Genomic DNA, 12,236 nt, shown 5'->3' with positions numbered 1-12,236 from the left:
TAAAACAGTTTAGTAAGGTAGATGTGACATCTGTGGTAGTGTGAGTTTCAAAGTTATACAAATGCTGAACACGACGTGTAATATCCACTGATGAAAACCAATTCAGTAAACTTTTATTTTTCCATCTCTGTTCTGGATGTTTTAAATAAAACTTAGCCTAGGAGACACGAAGTTTGAGGAAGGGTCCATTTATCGCCCTTAACCTTAGTAATTGTGTGTTTATAATGACTGATATTTCCCTATAATGTGCATCTTGAACAGATTTCACCCTGATCAGAAAACATGTTTATACCAGCTCTGGATCTACAAATATACCTATCTTTTTTTAAAAGTTTACTATCTAGCTAGGTAAGAAAAATAATATTAAGAATATTAAGATATATGTGGCATTATTTGATCAATGTTAGGAGGTAAGAAAATCAGAGATTGAGCTGGTCTTTAGTACAATTTCCTACTGATACCACATTATGGTAATCTCCCCAGAGCTATTGTTCTTTATTATTTTGCTTTCTGTTTTGCAGTAACTTAAGTGGTTGGATAGTACAGTAACTTTTAAGTCAGATTGCCTAAGAAACGGGACTCATTCCTTGCTTTGAGCTTTATATGTGATGAAAATCTTGGTCGTGTTTAACTTCCATGTTTAGCCTTACTATAATAACTTCAGTCCTCTTCCAACATATCTACAACAGGGGATAGCAATTCCTGGCACTAGCAGTGGAGATGTCCAAGGTGCCAATTTCATTTGGCATTTGGGCTCATTGCTGCTATCTCCACCCTCAGCCTGCTGCTGGCAGCTCCCATGGGATGCTATGATCAATGTTGAATGTTCTTGTTTGCTCACTCCCAGGAGCTAGCACACACTGTTCACAACCAGTACATACTGTGCTTTCCTTATCATCACTCTGCTTTTGAAACTTTACTATCTCCTGTTATGTAGTGTTATCGTTGCAATACAAAGAAACAATACTGTTTGCATTTTGTTTGTTTGCATATGTAAAAGATAGTGTCTCCTTGAGTGCCCCAATAGAATATGTATTCAGGTTTTGTTCAGCAGGGAACACAATACTCTGAATGGCCCTTTATACATATTTTTTTAAAAAAATAATCAGAACATGTTAAGAATCCTTACATTAAGGTGTAAAGAGTGTATTCAGTCCACTTGTAGTCATTTTATTTTTGTAATCTACATGTCCATCAAGCTGGTTTTGGTAACCATACTTCTTTCATTGGTTTGGGATGTTCGTGTCTTTCTATGGTGGAATCACTTAGAGAATTGTTGAATGTTTTAGGGCATAAATGGTTTTATCTTAAGACCTAGTTCCAGCTGAATGCGGATGAATGTTGATAGTGATGACAATGGTGATAGTAGTAGTTGGTGCAAGAAAAGGATAGATTATTTATTCAAGAACATTGAAAGAAAAACCTTTATTTTTGAAGAATAGGTTACTTTTTGATTTTGGAAAGCCTGGTGTACATCTGCCTCTTGTTGAGAGAGATGAAGTATCAATTTCTGCAAACAGATGACAGGAAATGGTGAAACACACTAGCTATGCAAGAGCCTTATCTTACAAGGTAAAAAAGAACTTAGCCATTTCAGTAAACAGATAATGAACTGGTTGAAAAATGAGTAATGCAACAGTTTCTCAAAATGTGATTCAAATACTACCAGTGTCAGAATTCCTTAGGTGGAAAGCCAGATTTTAGGGCCCTACCTCAAGTCTCTTCAACCTAACTTTAACGAAACGAAAGGCCTATGTTTCTTCATTTTAATATTCATGTCTACTATACCAAAGTTTCAAAACCACTCACCAATGGGATGCCTCACTCTTATGCTTTTGATTTAGTTCCTGTAGATCTGCCTCTTCATAACTAATCTCAATGAATTAGTGTAGTAAGGTAAAATTAAATGCTGGCTTTGAGGAATAGGTTGATGATAACCCATGTTATGCTATGGATCACCAGACTGTCTCCTGGTTTTCCCTGTATGATGGTACTAAAAGATAAGACCTGTAAGAGATGATTAACAGAGCCAAGTGTGATGGCTCAGTGGCTATAATCCTCACCTTGCATGTGCCAGGATCCCATATGGGCTCCAGTTCGTATCCCAACTACTCCACTTCCCATCCAGCTCCCTGCTTGTTCACCTGGGAAAGCAGTAGAGGATGGCCCAAAGTCTTGGGACCCTGCAACCATGTGGGAAACCTGGAGGAGGTTCCTAGCTCCTGGCTTCAGCTTGGCTCAGCTCCAGCTGTTGTGGCCATTTGAGGAGTGAATCAGCAGGCAAAAGATCTTTCTGTCTCTCCTTCTGTCTGTAAATCTGCCTTTCCAATAAAAATAAAATGTCTCTTTTAACCCTCAATGGACAACTAAATCACCTTTATCTTGGACTTCCTGGGTTCCAAAACTGTGAAAAACAAATGTTCTTTCTGAATTACCCAGTCTCAGATACTTTGTCATAGTAGCACAAATAGACTGAGGCAAGCCAATCGTTCTTTCAACAGAACAGCTATTTATTAGGGCCTACTGTGTGTCCAGAACTAGGGCTAGACACAAGGTATTTAAAAATGAGTAAGGTGTGGCCCCTTCCCTTAACAGGCTTATGAGTCATTTCCTATGAATCACCTAGTAACAATCAAATACATTATCCATGAAATAGAAAATGAATTAAATTCATCCTATACCATAGTAAAAGAAAAAGCGCCCAATAATTTTGTGGGTTTAAGTACTAGAATAATATATTTGTAGCAGTATCTAGAGAGCCACTAGCAATAATGGATATATCCCTCATGTCTCACTGTTAACAAATTGTTTCCAGCTGAGATCCCTGTAATCTGCAGGTGCTGTTTACCATGTAATTTTACCATAGGAAACAAGGGTGTAATCACTTAATAAAGTGTAAAGAATTAGATTTTTTTTTCCCCTTGAGCAAAATGCCTGGTCGTGGCCAACATTCCTGATGCCTCCTTTCTTGTGCAATAGTAAAGCAATATTCTGAAAGAGAAGGCTGTTTTGTTCATATTCCACAACGTGCCTCTGGAGGCTATGATAATGAATGCAAAAGTCAAGCTAGAATTCCAGACTTTTTGTATGAGCAGCCACTGATTTATGTAGAGGACATTTTTCCCTGCTATCTCTAATTGAGACTCAAATGTGGGCATTGTGAATAGGGAATCTCTTTCATCTTAAGCAGTGTTTTGTGTTATTTTCTTGTGGTTTTATGGAGAAAATAAAACTATGTTCAAAGCATTTTCATATACAAGCAATCCCCCTCTATTGAACATGTAGCTTGCAAATGTCCCACATGCAACAGCAGCCTCTCTTGAGGGACTGTGAACTACTCTTGCTACCCATCGAAGTTGGAGTTATTTCTGCATTATGCAGAAGTTTGTTTCTCCACCAGCCTTGCTGTTCTCACAGGCTCCCATCAGACCCTTTGGAATAATTAATACTTGATTACCTCTCTGTTGCCCCCACCCAGATACAAGAAGAGCTGGTCTCTGCTAGAACTCTCATAGGAGCGGAACTCATTAGGGAGCAGAAAGAAAATGAGGAAATTCTGGAGTAGTAATTGTTGATGATAGGATGATTCTCCCTTTACATTTCAGAATAGCTTTTTCCTGGAACTAACACTGTCATAATCTATCCAGCACAACGTGTTTCTATGACAAATTCACCTCTGCAAGCCACATCCAGGAATCAAGCAAAAAAAAAAAAAGGCCTCTAAACTCCCAAAGAATCTACACCTTACTTATTAGAAAAATCATTCAAATCACACTGCTGCCAGTTCATGTGTGAATCTAATTAGCTTAACCAGATATCAAGTAGGTATAGCAGATTATAAGCAGCAGATTTTAAGAAACTAGAAAATGTATCATTATAAGGTAGATGATATTAAAAAGCAGTTTAAGAACTAAAAAAGAAAAAAGGGTAAGCATTGTGGCAGAGTGAGTTAAACCACTGCCTGTGATGCCAACTTCCCATATAGCACCGGTTTGAGTCCTGGCTGTTCCCCTTCCAGTCCAGCTGCTTGCTAATATGCCTCAGAGGGCATTGTAGGGTCTTGGGTCTCTGCATCCATGTTGGAGATCTGGAGGAATATCCTGGCTCCTGGCTTCATCCTGGGCCAGCCCCAACCATTATGGCCATTTGGAGGATGGATAAAAGGTGTCTCTCTTGCTCTTGCTATCTCTCTCTCTCTCTCGTTCTTTCTCTCTGTCTCTCCCTCCCTCTCTAATTCTGCCTTTCAAATATGTCTTTTTTCTAAAAAAAAAAAAAAAAGAACTTTAAAAACCCACAATAACTCAGTAATTCACATCCACTAGAATAGATAAAATTAAAAATAGTGACAATAGGGCCCAGCGCCATAGTCTATTGGATAAAGTGCTTGCTTTTCACGTGCCAGGATCCTATATCGGTGCCAGTTTGTATACTAGCCACCCACTTCCCATCCAGCTCCCTGCTTATGGCTTGGGAAAGCAGTCGAAGACGGCCCAAAGCCTGGGAACCCTGCACACACGTGGGGGACCCAAAAGAAGCACCTGGCTCGTGGCTTCAGGTCGGCTCAGATCCAGCCGTTGCAGCCGACTTGGGGAGTGAATCAGCAGATGGAAGATCTTCCTCTCTGTCTCTCCTCCTCTCTTTATATCTGCCTTTCCAATAAAAATAAATAAATCTTTGAAAAAATTCATGTACATATCGTTGTATATACATACATTTTCATTTATTCACGGACACACAACTAGGGATGGAATTGCTTTGTTATATGGTATATATTTGTCCTAAGAAAGTGGCAGACTGTTTTTCAGTGTGACTGTAACATTTCTTTGTTCACCAGCAAAATTTGAGAGTCTCAGGGCACATCAATACTTGGTATTTTCACTATTTTTAAAAGGTTTATTTATTTTTATTGAAAAGGCAGATATACAGAGAGGAGGAGAGACAGAGAGGAAGATCTTCCGTCTGATGGTTCACTCCCGAAGTGGCCGCAACGGCTGCAGCTGAGCCATTCCGAAACCGGGAGCCAGGAGCTTTTTCCGGGTCTCCCACACAGGTGCAGGATCCCAAAGCTTTGGGCTGTCCTCTACTGCTTTCCCACGCCACAAGCAGGTAGCTGGATGGGAAACAGGGCTGCCAGGATTAGAACCGGCACCCATATGGGATCCCAGGCGTGCAAGGCGAGGACTTTAACCACTATGCTATCGCGCCGGGCCCTATTGAATTTTTATATCAACTTTGTTCAAAATAGTTCCAATCTGAAAATAACCCAAATAATCATCAACAAGTGAAAGTGTATTTTAAAACTGTGATAGAACCATTTAAGGAGAGCCTTCTTAGCACTAAAATGTGGTGAACTACTTATACGTGCAACAACATGGTTAGATCTCACAGATATCACATTGAATGAAAATCATGATTCTAGTTTAAAATGGGAAGAAATAAGCTTCGGAAATAGAAATCAAGATTGTTTCTTTGGGGTAGGAGGCTCTGGGGAATGACTGGATTGGGCACACAGAAAAATTCTGGAGTGATGGAAATGTTCTATATCTTATTTGGGCACTGGTTGCAAAGATAGTGCATTTGTTAAATCTCTTTGAACTGTATGCTTTAATTTTTTTCTTTGTTTTATTTAACTGTATGCTTTAAAGTGATGCATTTTCTTGTATGTAATTTTCACCTCAAAACATAATCTTTTCCAGAACTTTTGTAAGAGAAATAATCCTTTGGAGCATCTTCTGCTGCAGGATCAATTTTAAATGCTTTAACACCCCTTTGGCTCACTGTTCACCATTCCTCCTCCCCTCCTGCAACTTATTCTAAGCTACATACAGTTCCCAAACTGCTGTTCTCTCTCTTTCCTTTAAACCTTTAAACATAGTGTTCCCTTTTCCTGTAATTCATTTTCCATTTCCTATTTAGCACTAAATCCTTACTGTGTTTTAGGATTCACTCCCTCTAAGAATCCTTGTCTACTCCCAGTCTGGATTAAGTTCTTCCCCTCCTGCTCCCACAGAAACTTAAATTCCTCTAGCAAAGTATGAATCATTCTGTAATGGTTATAACAATAAAATAAAATCCCAGAATCACAGTAGACTGGTATCATTTACTGTCAGTGGTCCTCTACATGTTTACTAAGCCCCAAATGATGATATACATGTTTCATTCAAAACAGCAAAATCACTTTTGGCACTCAAAATTATTGAGAAAACTCTTCTAACCGGAAATGACTTGTAGAATTGCAAATGGTTGAGATTTTACTAAAAAATAGTAATTTCGTTTGGTACTGTTACTAGTACATTGGCTTATATTTATTATCATTAGGTTAACTTTCTGTGTGCTTATAAGGAAACCTGGCCAGATTCATTTTGTTAACACATTTTACATTCTAATCAAGTGGCAGTTGAGCAATACAAAATTGCTCATAGTCAAATATTTTGGATATAAAAATAACATTTTCATATCATTCAACCTAAATTTGTTTTGAAATGTAACCCTATTGACAAGTTGTAGACACTGATCCTGAAACTATTGGATACAATCATTTCATATGAACAATAAATCCAGGGCTTTAAATATCATTTATGTTAAATGTCAGGGCTTTCTTGGTTACAACCTACATGCTTTCTTATTAATAAGAAAATAAACAGACATGAAGATTTGCATTAATTTTTATCAAATCCTAGAATGACATGCAGATGCATTTATGTTTTTTTTAAAATGCTCCAAACTGTCTAACCAGTCCATTTTAACAGTTAATTGTAACAGGAATAGTTAACATTTATTGAATGTATATTGCATTCTGGACATTGTGTAACTCTAGAGTTGATTTATCAGTAAAGCACAATTATCTCTGTTTTCAGATGAGAAAAGTAAAACTTAAGTGACACATCTAATACATGGTAGAGTCAGGATTAGACTCACTCTTAATCCTGCTACTCGTCTACTGTTTTACCTCAAGCACATAACTTCACCACAATGATGCATTTATACTGAAAGATTGTGATTCACTGCTACAACTGTATTTCTAAACTATGATTAGTATTTCTGAAACCTAAACCATTCATATAAGAAACATACTATATTTTTATATAAGATCATTAACGGGCCTAGAACAGTAGCCTAGTGGCTAAATCCTTGCTTTGCATGCACTGGGATCCCATATGTGTGCCGGCTCATGTCCCGGCTGCTCCACTTCCCTTCGAGCTCCCTGTTTGTGGCCTGGGAAAGCAACAGAGGACGGCCCAAATCCTTGGGACCCTGCACTTGCGTGGGAGACCTGGAAGAAGCTCCTGGCTCCTGGCTTTGGATCGGCGCAGCTCTGGCTATTGCAGCCACTTGAGGAGTGAATCAGTGGAAGATCTTTCTCTCTGTGCCTCCTTCTCTCTGCCTTTCCAACAGAAATAAATTAATCTTTGAAAACAAACCTTTAAAATGTAGTAGAGTACCAAATATCAAAATGAGTCCTATAGATCACAGGTACTGTATGATTCACAGAATCGGAGAGAATGATTTTGTTTCGTCATGACTAGCTCCCAGGACAGTGTTGACATATGTGATACCTTGGTTGGATGCATACCATTCCAGGGACAAACCAAAAATATAGCATCAATAAGAATGTTGCACGATCCTGAGTATATAATAAGTACAAGGGTATGGCAAAGTCAAGGTTAATTCTGGGCAAGCATCATTAGCACCTGAAGAAATCTAGAAATTTATTCCTGGGCTCTTTGAATCACAGAAACATATGAAGAAGTGTTGCCTGATAAATTACTCACTAGATATTCTTTGCAAAAGAGGAAGATTCCGAGATTCACCAAAATTTCATGCCTATATAATTGAAATAACAAAGTCAAAAATATAAGTGTACAGTGGAGGAGGAAATGGGCTCAGGCATTAGAGATATTAAAATTTAAGGTGAAGATGGATTGTCTATAGACCGCTAATTTTTTATGCTAGCTATGGCTGGCCTGCTTTAACCTTTGACTCATCTTGTTTTACAGATGGCCTTATTGAATTTCTTCTTCCCTGATGAAAAGTCATACTCTGGAGAGGAAAGTAGGCGTGTTCGCCGTAATAAAAGAAGCAAAAGCAGTGAAGGAGCAGATGGTAAGTCTACTCAAATGATCTTTTATGACTTCTGAGTTTTCTGTTAATAAAATCCCATTCTAAGAACCACCTTCTCAAGTGTGCTTCATCATCTCACATATTGTCCAAAGACTCAAAGTAACAGCCTAATCAACCAATCAGTTCTTTAAACTATTACTGACTGTTTGACTCCAACTCCAGATACATTCAGTCTTCTCTCAACATGTCTGAGACCTATGGGAGCAGTTATGTCTGTAAGGATCTCCTCTTTCCTGTTCACATCTCCCATTTACCAAAGCCACCATGAGGTCCGATTTATTTTTTAATTTTTCTTCTTCTTCTTCTTCTTTTTTTTTTTTTTGCATTTGACTGTTATGCCATGCTGGCACTTAGGTGATGTGTTGATTCCAGTGATAATCAAACCAATATTTGTATCTGTTACCATGCCCAAATATGAACTAGGCCTTCCAGAACTAGTCTGTAAGTTCTTTGAGGACAGGGATTTGTTTCTCTTTGTGTAACCATGCAATCTAGCCTAGTATCTTACACATAGTTGGTGTTTGTCATAGAAATTCATAGTGATAACTGTCCCTTCAGATAAACAGTGATGTACGAATGATAACTATCCCTTTGCAGGTAATAATAGCTTTAAGGTAGCTACCAATGTGTTCTGTGGGGCATAGCAAAATGTTAAGCTAGCTTCCAGGCAGGGTCTTTGAATCTCTCTGATATTTCAACATCACTCTGTCAATTGACACAATGCTACCCCTTTGGCACAGGAGTTTGTAGAATGCATGGCTCTGGGCTGCTGCAAAACCATCTGGATTCAAATACAGCATGTGTCTGGGCTACATCTGCCAATGATATGTGTCTGGAGGGATACAAAGCAATATGACTTTATAAAGGTGAAAATGAAAAATTTTAAGCTGACATTTGTCAATGTAAGGGCCAATGATGGAAACAGTTCCAGAAGATGGGAGCTGTTGAAGGAATGGAGCCAGGACTTTGTCTTTAGGGGCAGAAAGAAGTAGAATTGGATAAAGTATGAAAAGAAGCCAAGAAACAGGACCTTGCAATAGGTAAAAAGGAGCCAGAGCAGTAACTAAGTTACATAAAATTTTCTGATTCAGTGACAGGGTAGCCATCCTGAACCTTCAAATAAAGAATTGAACCAATGGAACCATTCTCTAGAACATATGTTTTGCATGCAATTGATGACCAAGTTCAAGGCTGGGTGGTGTCCAAGAAGTAAAAATGCCCCTTATTTACCTCATACTTGCAGTTTTGTGGCTATGTGGGATGGGAAGCTGCAAGTCACAGTCCCTTTTTTGTCCTAATCATCTCACTGTCTACAACATGTAAGTCTGTTTATCTTTGATTAGTCCCTGGAGATCACTCCAAGCACCACAAAAACTCATAATCTCTGCTTGCCAAGGAGGGGAGGAGGGTGTTCATAAGAAACATATCACTTTGTGTAATAGGCGTAATCTTCCTTCCCTTTCCAAGTGGGAAGTCTAAAAATGGTCTCTGAGGTTTACCACTTCATCTAACCTCCCAAGTTTTCTCTTAAAGACAATTTCCTCCTCTCCCCTAAACTACTTTATCTGGATCTGGCTACCAACATCTCTAATGCTTATGTTCCTTAGAATATCTATTCTGTCTTGATGCAAAACAGGTTTTCTATTTGATAAAGATCAAAACCTTTTTATTAGGACTCTTTGCTTGGTATATGCTTACAATGAAAGAATCTAAACTGAATTTGATCTGTAATACTGCAACAAGGTGGAGGAATCCACCATGGCGGGGAGGGTATGGGGAGGAGTTGGGGGAATCCCAGAGCCTATGAAATTGTGTCACATAATACAATGTAATTAATTTAAAAAAAGAAAAAAAAATGAATAAAAAAGAAAGTGAAAAAAAAACCTTTTTATTAGTTTTTACCATTTTTTATCTGTTTCCCTTCTGATCTAATATTCTGTTCAGTAGCTAGACTCTAGGTACTTTGTACCAATGCCAAGATTCCCATACAGTCCAGAAATTATTATTTGCTCAGTAGATCTTGGAGGAATTGAAGAGCCCCTTAGAGTTACAGATATAAAATGCCTGGGGAGTCCTGGGATTTTATTAGATTTTGAGTTTTTCACCTGGGAAGCTGTTGAACCACTTCTTTAGATGTGGTGAGTCCTCCAGTGAGTTAAAGGGCAATTAGAAGATCCAAACAGCCTTTTCTTTTAAACCATTCTTGTTATGCTTTCGAGTATGCTGTATTTGTTAGTAAGTTAAAAAAACTGACACTCATCAAATACTGAGTAAATACAGCAATTTAGATAATACTGGAATAGAAATACCATAAGAGTTTTTCAGTTTGTTTTGTTTACTTTTTTATCCTCATTGCTGAGAACAGGATCCAGCACATGACAGCCCTTCCTTATTCCCCCCAAGGAGCTTTACTTCCAGTGTAAACAGAAAGACAATAAAGTTGGTGTCAATAAGTGCTGTGAAGAAAAATAGAACAAGAAAGTGATGGCTTATACTGTAAGGTGACTAAGGAATGTTTCTTAGATTGGAAACATTTGTGGAGGGACCTTAATGACATGAGCGTGTAAGCCCTGCAAATGTTGAGCCATGCAAATATGTGGGGAAAGAGGAAACAGAAAACTCAGAGGTTCTGAAGGAGAATAAGGCTTAGCATGTTTGGAAACAAGAGAAAGCAAGATGGAAAGGAAAAGAGACAAAGCCAGAGAGAAAAATCCAGTCTAGAGCCTTGTGGGCCAAAGTAAGGACTCTGGCTTTTATTATGCATGAGAAAGGACAGCACAGGAGGATTTTGAGCAGAGGAGTGATAGGATCTGACTTGTATTTAACAAAATCCCCTTAGCTGGTGTGTTGGAAACAGGTACATAAATGAAGTGACAAAAGTAGGAAGACACATTAGGAAGACAATAATACAACTGAGATGATGTTGGCTTAGACCACAATAGTAGTAGTAGTGTTGAGTAGTAGCAAATAGTTGGATTCTAGAGATATTTTGAAAAAGGTCTAACAAAACTCTCAGCTTAATTAGAAACAGGATATGGGAGATAAGAGAAGAGTTATGAGCAGCCCCAGGGCTTTGTATTTAACAAAGAAATGAGAATAGTGGCCACTTCAAAAGATAGGGAAGAGCAGGGGAAAAGCAATATAAAGGAATATAGGGAAGGAAATCAACATTTCAGGTAAGTTTGTTAAAATAGAGGTGCCTTTTAGATAGTCCAGTGAATATTTATCTAAACTGTACATCACTGCCTCAAGACAGTGAGTTAACTACTTTATATAGAGGACTTCCCATTGAAGAAGTGAGTTACTCTATAAACTGTTTTGAACAGAGTAAGAGCTATTATGGGATAGTTAAATCAGAATGGGGTCAGTTAATGCCCCCCTCCCCGAAAAAGCTATGCAGAAAAGAAAAATCCGTCATATGGACTTTAAATTCATAAGTTACTTGATAACACAGAAATGCAACTATCCAGCTCAAGTGTGAATCATAAATGTCAAAGAAACAGACATGCACCTTGAACAGTTAAGAACTTAGCAGATCAGCCCACAGCACACATTGGCACGAGCAAGAGCCAGGATTGGGCACAGACCAGGCATGGTTGGACCGTGACACCCACCAGTTAACATGAGGACTGGGGTGGGCTAGGCTGGGCGAGGATGCTGCATCTGACTGCGAGAGCTGGGTCTGGGGGCATGCCAGGCTTAGACAGGATGTAGCACCTGCTGCTGAATGCCAAGACTGAGGACAGGCTATCTCAGACTAAGCTGTAGCACCCACTGGCATGTGCAAGACCCAGGACTGGGAGTAAGTCTGGTACCAGATCTTGGGGAACTCCCTTGCTGGTTTGCCGCTTCCACTGGTGAGCATGAGAGCTGGGACTGAGGGCTAGGAATGGAAGCAGGCTGGCTGGGCTAGGCTGCCACACCTGCTAGTGTACACAAAAGCCAGAATGGGTGTATACCAGCCAGGCTAGGTCACAACACCTTCTGGCAAGTGCTGGGATTGGGTGCAAGTTATGTCAGACTGGATTACAGTACCCTCTGGAAAGTGCCAAGATCTAGGGTTGGGAGCAGGCATGGTAGGGAAACTGTAGGCGCACCTCTGCTAGGCTGCAGCT

General features: G+C 39.2%; 1 protein-coding gene across 5 annotated transcripts in view; it reads left to right on the top strand.

The window, feature by feature from the left end:
* Positions 1-12,236, top strand: part of EDA (ectodysplasin A) — a 380,771-nt gene that overhangs the window by 283,135 nt on the left and 85,400 nt on the right. For all 5 annotated transcript variants that reach the window (XM_004595214.2, XM_004595213.2, XM_004595217.2 and 2 more), the window contains exon 2: positions 7,998-8,103. In XM_004595214.2, the coding sequence (XP_004595271.1) occupies positions 7,998-8,103 (106 nt within the window). The remainder of the gene's footprint in view (positions 1-7,997; positions 8,104-12,236) is intronic.

This window comes from Ochotona princeps, chromosome X (assembly GCF_030435755.1).
Source record: "Ochotona princeps isolate mOchPri1 chromosome X, mOchPri1.hap1, whole genome shotgun sequence".
In the NCBI taxonomy this organism is placed as follows: domain Eukaryota; kingdom Metazoa; phylum Chordata; class Mammalia; order Lagomorpha; family Ochotonidae; genus Ochotona; species Ochotona princeps.
Note: the sequence above shows the minus strand (reverse complement) of the source record. Positions and strands in the feature narration are given on the sequence as shown.